Source organism: Dermacentor silvarum, chromosome 11, assembly GCF_013339745.2.
Source record: "Dermacentor silvarum isolate Dsil-2018 chromosome 11, BIME_Dsil_1.4, whole genome shotgun sequence".
Taxonomy (NCBI): Eukaryota; Metazoa; Arthropoda; class Arachnida; order Ixodida; family Ixodidae; genus Dermacentor; species Dermacentor silvarum.
Genome location: NC_051164.1, coordinates 111,031,845 through 111,052,480, shown reverse-complemented (window position 1 = coordinate 111,052,480; position 20,636 = coordinate 111,031,845). Strand labels below are relative to the sequence as shown.

Below are 20,636 nucleotides of genomic sequence, written 5' to 3'. Positions count from 1 at the left end.
GACCGCACAGTGTGCAATTTTATCGAGGAGCAGCCCCCGCAGAACGACCGCCATTTTCTCTTTAACTTCCAATAAATCAGACATGGGCACCACCGCGGACGATAAGCTGTACCGGCTTCGATAACTTTGCTTTGGCTTCCACGCGTCGTAACTATTACGTTGTGACATTTTCGTGTCTTAAATTCATTCAACAACCATAAGATGGCGAACTTATTCGTGGCCTCACTGCTCGTTTGATTTGTTGCACAAGCGATTGGCAATACATGTCGTGTTGAAGCATATTGCGGTATAATGGCAGAAGCTGACGGTGCTCTTTTGACAAGCAAAATGGTTACAGCGACACTTGTCGCCTACACAAGGAGCAGAGCGAGACGAAGGAAGATGGTCGCACGCACAGAAACCAGTCGACCGTGGCGATGAGTCCGATGTCCTCGGCTGGCAGCCCGACGGCCTGCAGGACAATCACCATGGTGACCAGGCCCCCTCCTGGGATACCCGCTGCACCCACGCTGGCTACCGTGGCAGTCACGCTGCAGGCATATTTCGTAGTTGAATGAATGAATTTACGGATTTTCGTGCTCGCTAGCAGGATTCTTTCTGCGATCTTCTCTACACTATGCGCAAAAGAAGCGCCTTTTTTTTCTCTCCTGTCTTATTTATTTATTTATTTATTCAAAATACCCCCAAAGGCCCTCATTATGAGGGTATTACATGGGGGGGGGGGGGGGGGGTCACAGGCACTGGTCATAGATTATACATCATATTAAAGAACAAGATAATATAACAAAAATAATAGAGTGATACAAAGGTAATATACAAAATGAGTCACAATTATTTCAGAGAAAAACATTAGTACATATTAGGAGAACATAAGGCAACTGCAATGAAAAGCAAAACAGCAACAAACATCGAAAACACTGTAAAAGTCCCAAGATAATAATAATAAGATTAGTTGACAAGTCGTGAGCGAATTAAATCTTGAAACTTAGTCAAGTCAGGTTCCGTGGCAATGTCTGATGGTAAGGTGTTCCACTCAGTTATTGTGCGCGGTAAGAATGAATATCCATAATGGAATGACTGGCAGTTAATGCGTTTGACTTTGTATTGATGGTCACGACGTGGAAAGATAACTTGTGGTGACTGAAAGAAATCATCATGAAGTGATGGATGATGATAAAGCTTATGGAAAAGTGATAGGCGAGAAATCTTAATTCCCACCGCCCTAAGGTGTTTACTCACTGCAATAAACTAAGAAAGATAGCATCACGGTGTGTGTGCACAAAGTTCTTAATGGTGAAAAATAATTTAAATTGTTGGGTTGTACGTGCCAAAATGACGAATTGATTATAAGGTAACCCGTAGTGGGGGTCCTCCAGATTAATTTTCATCACCTGGAGTTCTTTACCGTGCACCGATATCTAAAGTTCTTAATGTAAAGGAATAGCACAGCGCGCTTTCAACAGTATGCACGCGTAAACGCAAGAAAAAACAGAACAGATGCATTCTAAGACAGGTTGGTTGATTGATACATTCGTTGGTTCATTCACTTGTTCAATCTGTAGTAAGAGCTCCAGAATCATATACAAAGCTGTATATCACATAACCAAAAACCAAAAAGTTACTCACTCGCCATACATGATAAAAAACAAACTAATAACGTTAGCTCGCACTGTAAATGAAATTTTGAACTTAACTGCCAGCGAGTAACTGCATGCATGTATGTATAGTATGCATGTATGTATTGATGAAGTAGCAAACACGGTCAGTTGATGTCAGTGCATGCTTCAAATTGGCGTTTATCATAATGTATACTTCTATTGTCTTGACAGAAAAGGCATTAGTTAGCTGTTATTACTTAGTTGTTAGTTCATAGTTGTGTTTTTTTAAACAAATTCGCGAAATTTGTGCTGCATGTACGCCACTATTATTGGCCGAGGAAACAAAAAACACGTGACGGGCCTAATCTTTCCTGTCATTTTCACTCGCGTAGGAAGACTTATCCAGAATGCTGGGGGAATACGACATTGAAAATTGCGACGTATACCTCCGATTCTCCTTTACGGTAGCATTGTTATAGTAAATAAGCGTACCTACCATTTTACTACGCCTAACCAAGCATAACCTTTATTGACGCAGATCACAGAAAACTAGCAAAGGTTTAATTGTAGGCTGTTTAACATAAGAATTCTAAAGCAAGCATGACCAACAGGAATGGGAAAGTTGCAGATAAGGACAAGTTAGAGCACGGAGTAATCCTGTCAATATTTGCTATTGCTCGCATTTCATGAACGCTGTTTGGTTGAAATTCTAATGAACTTAGTCACTGGGTATGTACCGCTCCTCAATGACAAAACAAATCCTTTAACATTTATCTGGTGCTGGGCAGAATCGAACCCGCGCGTCATTCTATTCAGATAATCGTGCCTGAATTCAGACCGGCTCCACGCGCGTAGTTCACGGCCGCGGCGCTATATGGCGCTGTGTGTCCAGGGGGAAGGTTTTCAATTGCTTGGATTTGAAGTGGACGGAAGCATCAACCTGGGTCAGCTGCCGAGATAAGCAAGAGACGTTATTGGTGGAAAAAATGCAGGGAAAGGATTGATACGACCGGATCTGTTACACTCGTAGCTAGCGGTGCAAGGTAGAGAATTTTTTGAGGAAGAGAAAAATGTATACAAAAATGCTAGAATGAAAAGCACGTGTAGCATATCTGAGCAACTCAAGCAGGCTATAGGTGACCATTTGTCACCGCCACGCTTCAAAGAGGATGTCAATAAATCAGCATCATCAAGCACAAGAGAGGAGTGCGGCCGTAGTACACGCCTCATACATAACGCGTTTTGGAGGTGGCGATACGGTGCTTCGCTATATTGCTTCAATGCTAATCGCATAAACCTAGGTAGTCATTCTGATATGGGTTCCGCCGGAATTTTCATTATGTGAGCGTTTGCCTTACGTTATGGAAAGGTACATTTTTCTTTATCCTAAACTGAAACAGCGCAGCTTGTCCTCGTTGAATTTGCTGTACTTTGGCTCCTCATTAAGGTGTACCATTGGCTTTATCATTGACGCGGAATCATTTAGGATGGCACTGTGCAACCGTTCAGTCTCTCTGCAGACAAAAAGACGGCGCATTGCACACCGCCTCGTTCTGGATATAGAGTTTCCTACAAAACATCACTAGAGGGACATCTCGCGCTAGTGTCGGCGGAAGCTGCAAGCACGGTGCTTCAGCCAGCGATAATTAAAATTGGCAGGCGCGCTGTCTTATTGCCTTCACTGGTATAGAAAAAATACAATTGCTTGGGAATTTAGGCCAATAAAGGCTGACATTGCAAAATAAATAAAGTCAGAACAACGTTTGAAGCCACAAGCAAGAAGATGAGACGAATCCGTGTACTATTAATCGTTCCTACGACAGATGAGCGATCGCAGCGCCACAGTTCCATCTGGTGATTTTAGTAAGAAACGCTGGCGTAGGAGCCTCGCACGCAACGCAGGCAAGGAACATGGACATTTTCTTTTTTTTTTCTTTTCTCTTTATTGCGATAGCAATTACACAGGACACTTCAAGCGTATTTCCACCGTCTCCGCCGTCGTGAGGTTCCGTATGAAGTCCAAGGGCGATAAAATCGTCGCCGCGCGCCGTATGTGCGAGTGAAAGCGCGCGGTGAACACGCGCTTACACGGAGAGCGAACGCACGGCGGAGAGCAAACGCCACTTCTGTTGCGCGAAAGGACGGGGGGGGGGGGTATGGGAGGGAGGGAGGTGGGAGACGCTGTGCTGCGGCACCAAATGCGTATCTTGCAACCGGGCGCAAGGGGAACTGGCGACGCAATCTCCCACGCGAAAGGAGGAAAGCGGGAAGGTAGCGCGGGAGGGAGGGAGGGAGGGGGGGGCAGCTTCTACTCTGCCAACAACTGCGCTTGTACTTTGTGCCGGTGCGGCTGTCGCGCGCACCGTATCTTGAAAGCCATCTCCACACGGCTCTGACCTTTGTATGCGCTGTGCATTCGCCGCTCAGTTTCCGTTGAAGCGATAGATTGCACGAACCTTGGCTCGCTGCGGCGGCCGCGCTTGTTCACGCCACCGTTTTGACAGTGGTTGTCTGCGGTCATCGAGTGTGATCTATTCATGTTTGCTTGTGCTCGCTGACACCACGCTTGTTGATTCAGTTAGTAAGCGAATGTGTCCAAGTTTATGCAGCCGATAAAACTGCTATCCCTACTCCGTATAGCTCTCGACTAATTTGCTATCGCAATTTATGCTTCGCCTTTCAGGCGAAACTGTTTTTGCACTACGGAGGATTTCTGGGCATTGTGTTGTGTTGTGCGCAATACGGAAATTTCCTTTCAAGACTTATCCAGAATGCCGGGGGAATACAACATTGAAAATTGCGACGTAGGCTTTGTTGCATCGCGTTTGTGCGCCCTCTTACGCGCTCGCAAAATAGCGCAGCTCGCAACAGACCATTACCCTCCGAGAACCGGATCAGGTTAATCGAGAGCTCTTATCTGAATTTTATTCTCAGCGACCACGCGTTCTCCAGCACTTCAGCGCTGGAATGCGGAGATCTTGCGCCTGGTGTCAGTGAGCGTAAGCGCAAAAAGCGTCCCGCTGCGACTCCCGCTGCCAGGATAGAAAACTCGCTTTCACCCGCTCACTGCAAGAAAGCACTTCCGAGAGCTGCAAGGCAGGGTTAGTGCTGAGAAACCGTCGTCGTTTCTTGCGCCCGTTTTTCTGGCGTCGCAAAAACACGGACGGCGGAGCAATGCGGTTCTTTTTACAACTCGAAAAAAAAAAAAAGAGGGGGAAGGGGGTTTAGAGGCGTGACAGCGATTGTTCGCGCAGTGCGCCATTCGCCCTGCTTTTTTTTTTTAATATTACTTGCTTTAACAGAAAACAAAGGAAAAAGAAATAATCCTCGGCAAAGCGACGTTCCATGTTTGTGCATTGAAGTGGAGCCTTCGCTCTTCATCGGAAGGCGTAGCTCTCCCGAGGCGACGCCGGCGGAGAAACAAAAATGGGCGCGCTGGAGGAAAGGGCTGGCGAGGGGATGGCGTCCTCTGCGCCCCCTAGGGAGAGATGCGCGCTTTGCGACTCCGAAGCGCGACGTCGCTTGAGAGGTGCTCGTTGTTGCGAACGCTCGCTTTTCGCTTCCGGCGCTACCATTCTACGGGCGTGGAAATCGCTCCGACTCCGTTAATAGGTCGTATTCAGCATCGGTGATGTATACGCAACAAGAAACTGCCATTACTACTGCGTTTATGAGAGCGAGAAAAAAAGAAAGCTGTTGGCCTTCCATGCAGGCGTGGGAAGTGGAAGAAGGGCGCGTCTGACGCTGATAAGTAAATGTGCTCTTTCCAAATGTTTAATCTCCAGGGCTGGTGACGCGCACCGCGTAATAAGTCTGGAAGTGTATAGTGAGCAATAATGCTTCACGTTTTTAACCAATCTAAACAGGTCATGAGAGGTGGTCTGGCACTGGCTCTAACTTTACACCGCCTGAACAAAGGGCGCTAGCATGCTGAGAACGTTAAGCTATTGGTTGGCACGTCGATCGGCTCCATGTTCCACGCAGTGGCGCAGTGGTTTATAAAGAGGTCGTTACGCTAAGCTCGTACACGCGTGAGACACGCCGGCTGGAATTATAGTTTACTGCTACAGGGCAAGGTGCATACGCTTATAGACCCTTTTCCCGGTGATCACGTGGGCGCTGCCATGTTTGATCACGTGGTGACGCGTCCATTGCTTGCCTCAGCTGCCTCCATTGCCTCCGTGTTTACAATGTATGCGCATGACGCCGGTGTGGCGCAGCAAACCTCTGTTTTGGGAGATATCGTAGACGGTGACTGTGTGGACGACACAAAGCTTTGGCCACAGCTTTAGACGACATGTAAGTGCTTTCAGAGCTCATTACGTCTTGACCAAACGGCGCGATCAGCGGCTATAAATGTATTCCAAGCTTACTAAACTTTCCGCTTATGAATTAAATCAGGATCAGTGTGTTTCAATCTTCGTTATCTATTCGGCAAACATTTTGAAGCAGCGGTTTGTCGTGTTTCTGACTCAGTAAAGTTCCTCGGTGCGTCACTATCTGATTGTTTATTTTCAGCCTAATGGCTCGCGGGTGTGCTCTATTGCGATAGATTTGTTCTTTCTGCACACAAGGCTTGGAACTTAAATGTTCTGTGCTTTGTGATAGCTTGTAGCAAAGACGTATTATTGCTAGTCACTCGCTTACTCTGTGGACCGTCGCGAAACGTTCAGCTTCCAACATTCATGTGTTGTCGGCGTAGTCGCCGTCACTCATGCTTCGGCGCATTGATTCAAGTGTGCAACCATACACTTACTCTTGATACGTTGGCGATAGAGTGGGTGTTAGTTTGTGTGTGCGTAGGGGTGGATGTGTGTAGATAACGTACGAGAAACACACTATGCCAGTAAGTGGCGCTACTTCCTTTTAGATGCGAAGCATCTTATGGTCGGGGATATGTCACTCCATCCCTCCCTCCCTCCCTCTACCGTGCGGCGTCCACACCCGCACTGCGCATGCGCATCCTCCTCCCCCTCCTCTCCTTGTCTCATCTCCTCTCGGCATTCATGCGCATCATCCTCCCCCTCATCTCCTCTCCTTGTCTTATCTCCTCTCCTCTCGGCATTCCTCCTCTCCTCTGACGCTCCTCTCCTCTCCGGATTGCGCAACGAATGGCAACACCTGCGGCTCCATGCGCGATAATGCGAAGCAGCTTAGGTTAGAGGCGCGACGGTAGGCGGCCCAGAGGCACCGGCAACAGTCTCCAACGCCGCGCGCGTTCGGTGCGAATGCGGGCAAAACGCCGACGGCGTCGACAGCAGTTCTGCGCGTTGCTGGTGCTGCTGCATGTCCAAGTTTATACAGCTGATAAAACTACCTTGAGTCGACCCCATGGCTGCTTCGCATACTACTCAGGGTTCCCCTACGAGAAGATGGTGTAATTTTTTTTTTTGACGAGTGGTATTCACTCTTAATTGCCGACGTTCCGGGGCTGAAGTCCTTTCTTTGAAGGTTGGGAATACAGCGCTGGCGGAGAAGTTCTTTTTTATTCTCGAGGAAAGCCGTGCATCGCGAAGGGCTGGCAACACAGGCAGTCCTTATGTAGCAGCTGCCACACAGATTGATTCCATTCCTTAATATGCGAGTCACCGCACACGTCTTCCTTCTATAGTTCCACATTTTGCAGCATGAATTGAGCACAGTGCGTTAGCGAACACCCACTTGCATTTCCGACAGCTGATCGCACAGTAGCAGGGCAGACGCAGTAATGATTTCGTATTCGTGCGCTTTCGATGAGGCAACGTGCGGCGTGCCGCCGAAAGCGCCATCTCGTTCCTCTACAGCAAACTGCTCCACGAAAAGGGTCAATATACTATGAAACAAATCGGGCGCTATGACATCCAACACAAGAAAGCTTGTGGGGAGTATCTAGTATTAAATGAAAAAGTGAGCGTGACGTGTGCGATGACTCTCGACTTCATCGTTACTCACAGTTTTGAGTGATATTCGGTGGCAAAAGAACTTTTGAAAGTGTTATTTTCTCTTTCAACAAAGCTTATGCGAGTGCGAGGTTCGTCGTATTATGCTGTCAAGTTCGTTTGCACACGGCAAGAAATCGGGTTGGCCGTCTTTGCATACACGAACTGGTGGCTGTGGCAAAGCAAATTCGTGACGTCAAATTTTGCATCCTAGCTTCGCCAAATACCCATTCAGAAAGACACAGACACCGTAGCTGAAGTCGCAGCGCAACGTAATCTTCATAGTGAAGGCTGTACATACATTGACTTCCACCGATTGTTCGTATATTTTGCTAGTTGCACATTAACCAGGACGCCGTCCGTTGCTAGGCACAGCTCAAAAGCCCCTGGAATAAGAGTCGAAATGTAATTGGTATATGTTCACACGTTTTCCCGCCGTTCATCTTCTAATTTTAATTGTACTCGCACCTCGGAAACTGCTGCCTGGATTCGTTAACTACGCATGACGGCACTGCAGGAGAGGGTAACCGTTGTGCATGCTCAGATCTTACCTGACAGCCAGTACTCGGCCGATGTCCATTTCGATGCCGTGCAGCTGTGCCAGGAAGACGGCGGACACGGCCTCGTAGAGCGCCGCGCCGTCCATGTTGATCGTGGCGCCGACGGGCACCATGAAGCGCACCACCCGCGGGTCCAGTCCAACGCGGTCCTCCAGCGTCGCTATAGTCACCGGGACCGTCGCCGAACTGCGCATTTGTTATGGGCGAGGTGCGAGTGAATGACCAGTCGCTGCCATATAGGTGCCGTTCGCACGACGTGGAGTAGCGTCGAAAACTGGGGATTGTCGTGATGAGGTCGAGCAGTATAAAGGATATGACGTGAAGACATCCAAGCTACTGGCAATGCGCGTCTCTGGTAGCTCGGGGAGCTATGACATGTCTGGAGACAGCGCCTTTGCTCGTCTCGTCTTCGAACCAATCTTTCAAAACGTTTATTATCGCGGATGCCAGCCCTTTGATATCTTTGAATATTTTATTAATGGGAATACGGAAAATAATTCTCATATCATCAAGAAACGCGGTCGTTTTTTTTTTTTTTTTTGGTGACGTAGGATGAAAGTTGAGATCTCAATGTTTTGCAAGCGCGACATGCTTGTAATACGAACGGTGAGAAGTGAACGACGTACACAAGCGCTTCTACCAACTATACCAGCTGGAGTACTAGTAGTTGGCTGTAGCGCGCATGCCATGTTCTTTTTCGCGTTGAAAGATCAAATCTGAAGTTTTCTTTTCATGCGTTTTCTTTTACGGCAAGAAATTGGGGAAGCGTGCCTGGAGGAAGTGCTGATGGCCATTAGGGCGGGCGTGATCATGGCCATGGCAAAGGAGCCGAGGCCTGAACGCACGAACAGCAGGTACAAGCCGGCCAGTACGACGAACAGGTGGCAGGCGAGCCCCGTGAGCACGGTGACCACGTACAGGCCCAGCTGTGACAGCACGCTGGCCAGATCGCCCGTGGCCAGAATGCGGTGCGCAATCAGGAATCCTACGCCTGCCGGGCAGTACCTACGCATGCGCAGGTGGCGGTGTGGGCGAGTGAGCGTTAAGGCAGAGTGCTGAAAGGATGGCCGCCAAAGTAAGTGCGACTACATAATCCGAAACTGAATGCCAAAATAATATACAAAAATTATGCAGATCCAAAGAGCATGTCGGAATCCTTGTGAAGCGAAACTTCGGTTAAACTATGTGTATTAGATTCTCTACAGCTACAATTGTGTTTACTTTGATCCTGTGCAGCGTGCGACCTCATGCAATGTTTATCCCTAGCAAATGTCTCAACTTTAATCTCATTGAATTTTTTAAAGCGAAGCTTCCTTATCGAACGTTCCCGGAATTTCCTCACCGTGGCTGCTGTGTTGCCGAATAGGCGCCTCGCATCGCGTAGCGCGTGCGCGCCGAGACCACGTTCCCATTGTGCGCGCGTGCCAATCTCTATTAGGTTATGGACGCATAAATGAAACGGGAAAATAATTGAGTGAGGTTTAAATCTTGTAAACCTAGTTATCACTAGCGAAAGGTCCGTTTGGCTTGGTTTTGCGAAGACTATGCACGCAGTGTTTCATTAATGCACGCTTCCGCGCTTGGTAAGCTTCTCTATAACCTGCTAATCTGGCCTCCCTTTGCTCCGGTGTTTCAGCAGCCAACTTTGCCTTTGCTTGAAATTTCGCAGCCTGCCGTCTAGCTGTATCTACTGTATGATTGGATTCAGCCTGTCGCTTGCGCTCAAGCGCACGTACAGACGGCCCAGCCGGCGCGCCATCCAAGGCGAGACTGAGCGACCAAGCGCCGGCGAAGCAGCCGTTATACCCTCGCTTAGTCACGTGGTACCGCAGCGGCGAGGCGTATCTGCGAAGCCTCTCGAGACGCAGCGGATCACGTGGCGTGGCGTCAAACATGCCACACTTGCGCTCCGGCGGCTCAAGGTCATTGGGACGCGATGGATGACCTTGCGAGACATGGCGTAGTAGAGCGTTCGCTCTAATAATGGTTAACCTTACACCTCGGTCTTCCGCGTCATACTTTTCTCTCAGCATAGACCTGTCCTCACCATTCTTCTCTCGACAAACGTCGCCTTCGTTGTGGTGACGTCACTGCGTCGATGTCAACGATGTCACGAGGATGAAGGCTATGTGTGAGGCTCTTCGAGGGGTGATGACAGGTGTACGCACAAAGAAATACGAACACACATCTATAGTCGGGTACAACTTTAGAAGACAGCGGCATTTGCCCCCTCAAAGGCGGATGCATACGAGCCTCCACCAATGGGCGCGTACTTAAGACTTGTGTCATGAGCTGGACGGTCGGTGTCCCCGCCGACGCAGAACATGGCAGCCCACGCTTCAAGCCGGGGCGAGTCGCGTCAGCGGGACTATTTCTTTAGTCGCGGAGGAAATCGGCTTATGCGCTTCGGTCATCTGAGCGGGGCCTCTCCTGTCTTCTTAAGTTGTACCCGACTATAGCTACATTTGAAGATTGTGCACCTCTTGTGCCGTAGGGGCGCGTACACGTTCTGGAGGATTGGCCGAGAATGGGCACACCCAGTGGCACATACCGAGTGGATAAATTGAATAATATGTTGAATATAATGCGTTATTCCATGAAAAGGTCGGTGTTCTTTTGATATACCGTATAGACTCGTGTAAGGACCACACTCCCAACTTGGCAGCCTAAAATTTGGAGAAAAAAATTGAAATGGAGAAGCAATCGTGTTCGGTGCCCCGATGCCGCGCGCGCGCATGGGCGAATTCTCGCGCGCTGCGTGCTGTTCCGCGTGCCGTTACTAGATGGCGAGAGCCGGCGTGTGCACAAGATCCGGGGTGTGCACAAATCGCTGGCTGCGCCGGAATCATTTTAACCAAAAGGTGCAGTCCCGTATAAGGGCCACACCTCATAAAGATTGTGCAAAAAAAGTGTGGCCCTCACACGAGTCTATACGGTATCTACGAGCGGACATGAGATGTTCAGGTTTTATGAAGGAATGCATTTTTTTTTGTTCATTACGCAAAACAGAGGTGCGCATACTCGCACTGATTTTGATGCTCGTTTGATGGTACGAGCATTCTACACACAGATAAACTTCGTATGTAAATCCCAAAATATATCTGCCTAGATACAGAGTGACCCACTAGCAGACAGCAGTCACGTCAAACCCGGGGAGTCAAGCAATGGAAGGCTCGCTTTAAAAGCAGTGGACGGATAGAGTGCTCATCTGCAATTTGCGATGTCTAAGCGTCACTGGTCACACTTTACCCCTCTTTTTGCCATGTGTCAGGCGAGTTCGACTCGGTGCATTACCGCACGGTTTCGCCGTGTCATTCAATTGTACTATAGTGGGCGTGCCAAAAAGCAGCTCGAAGCAGCATGTTTCAACCTTTTCGTAGCTATATAAAGGAATATGTAGCTTCTCCATTCTATGGGGCGATAGAAAGGAGGCGACAGAACTCGCAGCGACACAGAATATACTCGCAGGGCTAGGTAATGTAAAGATCTTGGGGTATTACGTGCCAAACCACAATCTGATTATGAGGCACCCTATAGGGCTAGTTAAATTAGCATTACATAAATATACTCGAGAACGTGGGCGAAAGTACGGCCGTTGGCGGCGCTAAATTGGTAGAGCAACGCGCACGTCATACCGAGGTTGCGGGTTCGGCCTCTGCCGGAGGTAAACTTGTCTTACACCATCATTTACCCTTTTCTTTTATAAGGAATACGAAATATACTTGAATTTACATCTAATATTTAACGATTACCGAGAAAGAAGAAAGTTGTCGCAGTTTCACCCGAAAGCGAAGCATCAATTGCGATAGCAAATATGCAGAGAGCTATAGGAGTAATGATAGTAGCTTTATCAGCTGTGTAAACTTGGACATGCAGGAGCACCGGCAACACGCAGAACTGTTGTCGACGCCGTCGGCATTTTGCCCGCGTTCGCACAAAACGCGTGCGGCGTTGGTGACTGTTGCCGGAGCCTCTGGGGGCGGCTCGGAGGTTTTCGACATCAGAACGGGACACTTGTCGAGCAGCATCGGAAGTCTTTACACCTTCTCGCCTCAGAACGTTTTTATATAAATAGGCACTTGGTGCCGCAGCTAAACGTCGCCTACCTTCCCTCCCTCCCCCCCCCCCTCCCCCCACGGCCTTTCGCGCGTTGGCAGAAGGCGCGTTTGCTCTACATATATGGTGATTGTAAAGGAGGAAAGAGACGCCTACTTGTGCAGCCCAAGGGAGCACGGCGCAGAATGCGCGTTTGTTCTCCGCCGTGGGTTCACTCCCCGTGAAAGCGCGCGTCCCTCGCGCCCTTTCACTCGTACATACAGCGTTCGGCGCGCGGCGACGATTTCATCTCCATTGACGTCATACGGAACCTCACGGCGACGACGACGGCGACGCCGACGGCAAAAATCTGCTTTGGAGTGTCCATATGATTGCTATCGCTATAAAAAGGAAGTTTGCTGCTAGTCCTTAGTTTACTAGGTTGGCGTCATACGGTAGTTATTAAAATCGAGCCGTTTTGTTTGCCTTAATCTTCTCGCTCATTCACAACGCTCAGTGTCTTGCGATGTTTTGCGTTTTCTGTTACGGCGTATCACTTTCGTATACTTCCGTAGTGCTGTCTGTATTGCTTGTTCTTTATTACGCGTTCTCCTCCTGTTCAGTGCCTCGTCATTCGCGAAGAGTAACCGAGCAGGCGGGGCAGGCCTGTGCATGGGCTGACAGTGCTTGTTATGACAGCAACGCAAAGGAGGTGGCGTTGTTGGAAAAGAAATATAAAAGAAAAGAAAACGAGACAAATATTACACTGGGTGAAGGCGTTGAATGATGACGGCAACCTCGATAACCGTCTCGTTCAAGTTTACGCATTGTTGCTCAGAATATGTTTTCCGGGACTGTGCAACTCGTTTCTCTCGCCTGTGCCCATCGTGAATAAAGAAAATGCCTTAATTACCGGAACGAAAACAAACAAGACATGTCGGGCCAAGCGCGGACGCCTCGTTCTGCGACGCTTCGCTCACTGACCACATGATGATTCGTATGAGGCTCATCATGATGTCGGTGATGCTGACGACCAGGTCGTGCATGGCCCGGTTTCGCTCGCCGGTGGATGCAATGATGGCACCCACGAAGACGGCGAACACCAGCAGGCCGAGCACGTTGGTGCCCTGGGCGCGCTCCACCACGAACTGCGGCTCGAGCTCCTCCTCGGTGCTGTCTGCGGCACATCTGCCGCTCAGATCAACGCTCTCGCCCCCCTTCGCAAATTGTAGTACAAACTTTCCCAGCATAACTATTTGGATAGCTTCGCAGAAGCGTGATAGTGCAGGTTGCCCTGGAGGTATATAAAGCAGATGCAGCACTGCGACGCTAAGTTAAATAAATAGATAGATAGGTAGATAGATAGATAGATAGATAGATAGATAGATAGATAGATAGATAGATAGATAGATAGATAGATAGATAGATAGATAGATAGATAGATAGATAGATAGATAGATAGATAGATAGATAGATAGATAGATAGATAGATAGATAGATAGATAGATAGATAGATAGATAGACCAATAAATCGATCAATCTGCAAACTCTCCTGTTTGCACTCCTGCAATCACTTGTACTAGTGGCGTTATTGTGCTATTAATCTGAACTCGATCGCACGCGACAAGCTGGTTCACTGCCAGTAAATTCAAGTATGACTCCATGAGCCTTCCTCCATCTCGCGGGCTGCCGCGGAACTGATTTACTCAAGCACGCTTAGGAAGCTTACATTAAACACTACCTCACAATTTTTACTACTAGAAATTGAAAAGCGTACATGCCAGCTGTAATCTAACTACAGTTTCTCTCTCTTTGCCAACCACTTCATCTCGCTCTTCCAATCATCACTTGCTCCAGCAGCGCCCAGCCATCGTTACTCAGCACAATCTGCTACTCACCAAGGTCTGCCACCTCAATGCTATTGCGTGTAACGTTAGTTTAACACTGATATCACGGCTGCAAAAAGCTTCTAGGAGCTAGACGTAAAAAGAATTTATTCTTGTGCTGCCGTTTCCTTAAGCACATTCTATAGCGCTCTATAGAGCATTCTGTGCAAACAATTCATGGGTATCGCTGCAAAGACAAGTTGCACTTACTGCTCGAGTTATCATACTCTGGCGGAGGTGGAAGTATCGCCTTGGTGGACCACTGTGGAAGAGAAATGGAGGACTTAAAATGCCTTCCTTTATCATTAGCGCCTGATTTAACATAAACATAACTTTAAAACTTACGGAATAAAGGGCCGCTTCTATGATGTTTGGTGGAATCATGTTCCTGCATAAAATTACAAAATGCGTCAGCCACAGCATGGTTTCACGGAGCGTGAGCATGGTTTCACGGAGCATGAGCATTAGTCGCCAGGAAAGGGCAGCTACTGTATACCGGCGGCGTTTTCATCGAAACGCAATTCACAGACTGAAGTCGCCACGAAACAAACTGTACAGCCAACGAGAGAGTTGACAAGCAAAGCTCATTTGTCCGTGGTTGTGGCACTGGTCCTCGAATGTCGACCGCTTAAACTTAGATGTTATTATGAACAATGTCAAATTCTGCATGTTGTCAAACTTTCCGCCTAGTCTTCCGATTGACTCACGGGGCAACTACAACCTCTGTGATTGGCCCGAAATGCTAAGATGGTGCAATCTGAGAACATGGCCGAATTTAACAGTGTCCAGAATCGCAGTTTCCTACAAAAATTATCAGAGGGAACTCTATAGCGCTGCGATTGCCAGGTTAGCATGAAAAGGATGGGTAGTACGTAAGTCTTCGAGCCTGTGGCTTAACACAATCTTGTGAAGCTATGTTCTACGTTTAATTTTCCAAATTTACGAGCCGACATGTTTTTTTGTTAAACAGACAAGGCAATAAGCCTCCGCGCACAGGCATAATCATTGCGAATTGTTGCATTCATAACGTAACATTTTGTTGAAAATGTGCAATTTTGAAAGTCGGAAAGCCATTTGAAACGAGAAGGAAGAAGTTTGCCCGAACCCTCGTTTCCATGGTGACCGTACCCCCATACTTGCAGATGCCATGGGCACTATATAGCGCCAGAGTTCACTCAGTTTTTGCAGCAAATTATGTCCACAACTGCACCCCTTGTCGTCTGCGTGGCGCACGCCTCACACACGCGCCTTTTGAAACAAACGTTTGTCACGGTTTCTCCGAGGGACCAATAGGGCGCCATATCCGCAGCGTCTTCGTGCAATAGCTTCCAACCCAAAGCAACGAAGAAGACAGTGCAGAAAGAACTGACGATAATATGTATCAAAATAAGTAAGATGAGTTAAGGGATATCGCTCAAATGAACGCCGTGATCTGGTGATAGGAAGCGTGGACAGCCTGAACTCGTGTCTTTAGTTGCAAATGTATACAAGCACCGAGTGACTGAGTTTCTGTTCCTGGCTCCGAAGGTACAGAGAGTGCAATTTGCGCTACGGTGATACTGCTTGACACAAGTCTACTCGTTAGTTTGGCATGCACTGCGTAGCGAGCCGACAAATGTGAGGACGTATACCAGAGTTCCAGATGACGCTAAAGAAAAGCACATGGCTAGCAAGCTTGCATAGTGGTCCGTCATCATCAGTGCGGATAACCACCGGTGCCCGCTCACTTGGAGGAAACGAAGCTTCTATCAGGCGGAACAAAGGGCAACATGCAAACGCTATGGCGCCATTTTGTCTTCCCGTTTCTCGATCCTGCGTTCACAAAGCGCGTGCGGTGTCCGGCTTACTCTTCCGTACTCGTTTTGTGTGCACTGTATGCTACGGTGGTGGAACTGCCCGACCACTGACTTCAATTGACAGCTTGACGGACGGCATGAAAGGCACGATCATGATGCTCTAGCGCGGTACAGACGGCACGGCATGGCGTGACCTGGGAGCACAAATCAAAATGACTTCTGGCACGCTTTGAGCCCTCACCTATGTAACGGGCGAGAAAGCTTGTTGCTTTGCGAAGCGGGGACGAAGCCGTGTGCACAGCATCAGCTGGGACCAACCGAGCTTCCCTTTGTAAAGTGACCTTTTCCGGCCGTGCTTAAGTTTTTGTGCGCAGCGAGGGCAATATTAAGTAAGCAGTTGCGAACCGTGGACGCTTTGAATTCTTCTCACTTGTGACAATAGAATACAAAATTAGATTCTGGAGCTTTACGTGCTAAAGCCACGATCTGATTATGAGGCACGCATTAGTGGGGGACTCCGAATTAATTTCGACTACCCGAGGAACTTTAACGTGCACCCAATGCACGGTACACGGTCGTTCCCACATTTTGGCCCCATCGAAATGCGGCCGCCGCGGCCGGGATTCGATCCCGCGGCCTCGTGCTTAGCAGCGCAAAGCCGTGGCTATTGAGCAACCACGACGGGTGGTGGGTCAAGCAGGACTGTTTTGTTGCAACACGGTTCGGGCAGTTACCATGCTCTTTATGCTATCGTTCATTTGCCTTTCATCCCGTGACCTCGAAGACAGTTTCAAGCAGAAAGACTGTACCGCACATGCGTATGTGTCAAAATTTAAACTAAGATGCGAAACGCAGCAGTGCCGGGGTTGGATTTATATGCGATATCTAAACGTTTTATCGTAGGGCCGGTACAGCTAAGCACGCTTTCAAGACTGCCTTTGCGTATTGACCCACTGTATACTGCATACAGATAACATAATTCTAGTCCTTGAGCTGGATTATTCAGATATTCAACTAATTAACAAAAATGATTAATTATCTGTTGAATAATATTATTGACAAATAAATTAATTATTTACTTTACAGCACATATTGCAATTTATTAATTGTAGCCGGCGAGTTTGCAAGGCGTATCCACTTGGAATGAATTTCCAGAATGACGCCGTTTGGAGATATGCGCCATCATACTTGCTGTAAAAATGCACTGTTGTTCCACTTACTTTTATTACCAAAAACGCTCCTTTATGCATTGAAGCACAAAAGTAACTAGAACGCCCATGTATTTCGTTCCACACTTTGGGAAATATCTCGAAACTGGTGTCATCCTGGAAATTCAAGTGGATACGTCTTGCAAGCTCACCGGGTACAATTTGTATATTGCAGCATTTGCCGTAAAGTAATTAAGTAAGAAGTTAATTAGTGAATGTTCGTTAATTACTTGAACATGTGCTTCGATTTCTCGTGCTAGTAATGTCCGCCTCTTCGAATAATTCAGCTCAGGGACAAGAATTATGCTATCTTCCGCAGGCGATTGCTAAAGATTGTATAAAACTTTAAAAAAATATCACCCTGTAGTTTGCACCAGAGTTCCACTTAAACGTATTTGTGGTAGTTAGCGGAAGTGCTTGAAGTGAGCGAGGGGTCGGCACCTGATAATGTCCATGATGGCATCGGCCAGGTAGAAGACCCTCTTGGGCGGCGCCTTGGAGTCCACGTCCACGTTGGAGTGTGCTCCCGGCCGGATGAGGAAGACGAGTGCCAAGCCCTCGATCTCGGCGATCACCGTGGTCGCCATGTAGTAGATGAAGGCCCGCCTTCCCAGTCGACCGGCCAGGCGGAGGTCCACGCCGCCGATGGCGGCCACGATCGAGGCCGTGATGAGCGGCATCACGCACAGCTGGAGCATGCGCAGAAGCATGTCTCCCGGGAACGCCACGTACATCAGCTGCACGCCACGGCGGGGACGGTATATTTATTTATTGATTTTATCTTTTTATTTATTTGCCATTCATAATCATCATCGTGATATTTATGATGATGATGATGATGATGATGATGATGATCAGCTGCATACCCTTAAAGGTCCTGTCAGGGACATTACATAAGGAAGGGAGTGTAGACAGGGGCGCGAAGCGGTCATACATAGGCATGGGAAAACAGAAGTGAAGAACAGCACAATAAGAATAAAAAGAATAACAAAAGGGGTAAAAGAACGTCAAGTAAACCAATTAATAAAAAGCCAAATATGACAAGCAATGTACCAGTCTATAAAAGTACAAATTCAGCTGTGCGGGTGAGATGAACTGCGGTGAGCAAACAAGGTGGCCAAAGATAAACACAAAAATGGGAGATGACGCAATAATACAAGCAGATCGTATTGCTGGGAGAGGAGCGCGAAGGAAGTAACTATGGTAACCGTTGTTTTAGACTCAGTGAAGGTCTTGGATGGCAAGGCTAAATAAAGGCAGAGAGTAATCTACCTGACTGTCACCCGTATACATTGTTGAACAGTGAATAGCATACTTTATAATAATAATAATAATAATAATAATAATAATAATAATAATAATAATAATAATAATAATAATAATAATAATAATAATAATAATAATAATAATAATAATAATAATAATAGTATGTGGGGATTAATGGCGCAAGGGCCAATCATGGCCAAACAGCGCCTATAGAAACGTATACATGCCATAAATATCTGCATCATTGCACGTCTTCTGAACGAGAACAAGACAGTAAGTCCAGCACAATACTTGTAAGAAATCTGGACAAATATATACAAGCAATGAATGAATATGATGTTATACGCAAAGTCTGTCTCCTTGTCTTGTTTCACAAATGACACACAAACGTCTGTGATATACAGACATTGAACAAATTATGGAAACAAACATCGGCTACCAGATTATGCTTTTATCTAATGACTACCCTTGTAAATTGATATGGCAAAAACGTGTACGTGCCGCCGTTCAAATTTCTTTAGAAAATACGATCCATGTTTATCGTATAGATTGGTGTTCCTGCAGTCACATATGGCGCTGCTCCTAACTTGTAAAAAGCAAAATAGCATTTCATTGATGATTCACGTGCAAATGTTATGTTCTCTCATTTTCTATAATGCTTTTGTGAGTAATGTTGCATCACGCCAGTCTTTGTATCAGTTATGCCCTTATGAGGCACACCCTTTCCCTCATTTGCGGTTGTATAATTAGTGTTTGCTCGAAGCTTACTTAATTTACCATTTGACTAACATTTCTGGCATTGTTGGTAACCCAGCGTTAATCTTGACCTGTACTGTGTGTTACTACTGTTGCCACTGTGCCCGGCGGGTTCGGAACTTGGTCAGGAGGCTAACTACTGTCTTTTGTCCTGCCTCGTGGGCAATACTTGTGTATTGCCTCATAAATAAACAGAGAGAATAAATTTTCATTCTGAGCAAGCGCAGTTTGCGCCCTAGGTGGGCGGCCTCCTTATTCCAGGCAGCCGCGGGCCATCTCCCGTGCCCGTTCGATCAGGCTGCGCTGTCTCTTCGGGTCCGGGTCTGTTAGCTTGACCTCTCGCTGCTCTTCGGTTAGTGTTTGGGTGTCTACGGTGCTATGTTTTCCTACACATCCCCGTACCATCTGGCATAGGGCGTCTAGGATATCACAGTACGTGTAGAAGTATGAATGCTGAGTAAGTGAGATTCGGTGCAATAGTATACCGTAGACGTAGCTGTTGGTTTGCAATATCCTGAAGGTTACTGTCTCTTCCCTAGTTAGGCTGGGGTGACGTAGCGGGTAACTTCTTCTGTCTAGCCTGTAGTGTTGCAGAATATCGCTGTATTGAAGAAAAAAAAGTGTGTTTCTGTGTGTTTATTGGACACAACCATGCAATGTTGCTTTGGACGCACCGAGACGCATGTCGTCGGCACGATTGGGTTATCAGCTACAGGCGTGTTTTCGGTACACGACGTGCGCGTTCAACTCATACGCTTTGCAACGAGCCATGTCACTGTGGACAGATCTTCCCGACGTGACTGCTGACCTTCCCAACCGCGATACATTCCGCGAACAACTACAGTCTCATTGTCCTTAGCATCACTTCATTACGCACTTCCATAAATCGATGTATATTCAGCGAGTGCTTGTTTAAGTGTTGCTATTATATTTGTTGTTGTGGTTGTTGTATGTATGTACCTAATTTATATAGTTGCACAGTTCGTGCGCTTTTGTATCTCCACTCCTGTGTATACGCCCCCCCCCCCCCCCCCCCCTTACTTACACTATGGACCAACCTTCAGAGCTTGTAAGGCATGCTAAATAATTTAAAAAAGTTCCGTTGGTCCGTTAGAACGGCAGTCTACGAGTAGGCCGCCAACGTGCAATACTCAATTTCCAAGTATCCATAGAGTCACGTTAGCAGTTTCAACGTTCGACAAATAAAAGTTCCTCCATACAATTTTAACGTTTCCAAGGTGGCAGTGCCGATGGCGCCAAGTTAAACACATGGTCAACTCTGGTCAGTTTACTTCCTCAAAGGCCATCTTGCAGGACTGTTACATAAAGGACGGCATACGTTTGAGTTGAGCACTTCCACGGATCTTCAATTACACAATAACCTCATTAATCAGGAACGAAGGACATAATAACATGCAAGAAAGAAACTCAAAGAAGCAATGACCCTACAGCTTCAGGATATAGAAGAGCAAAGATTACAAGCCGAGGTGAGAGCGTGATGTCAATTCGATAAACAAACATGTTGTTAAATCCAGAGGGGCAGGTGCCTAAAAAAATTACTGCAGAAACTCCGTAGTGGTACTTGTCAGATAGTGCGTAAGCATTATTTGCAG

At 47.3% G+C, this 20,636-nt stretch overlaps 1 protein-coding gene across 1 annotated transcript; it reads right to left on the bottom strand.

Moving 5' to 3' along the window:
• Window positions 1-331: 331 nt before the first annotated feature.
• LOC119432833 (excitatory amino acid transporter 3) lies at window positions 332-17,753 on the bottom strand. The gene is made up of 6 exons (XM_037699987.2): window positions 17,443-17,753; window positions 14,343-14,385; window positions 13,096-13,328; window positions 8,848-9,081; window positions 8,068-8,262; window positions 332-530 (listed from the first exon to the last, which is right to left on the bottom strand). The coding sequence occupies exons 1-6, from the start codon at window positions 17,733-17,735 to the stop codon at window positions 332-334; spliced, it is 1,197 nt and encodes a 398-aa protein (XP_037555915.2). The 5' UTR covers window positions 17,736-17,753.
• Between the last annotated feature and the right edge of the window lie 2,883 nt (window positions 17,754-20,636).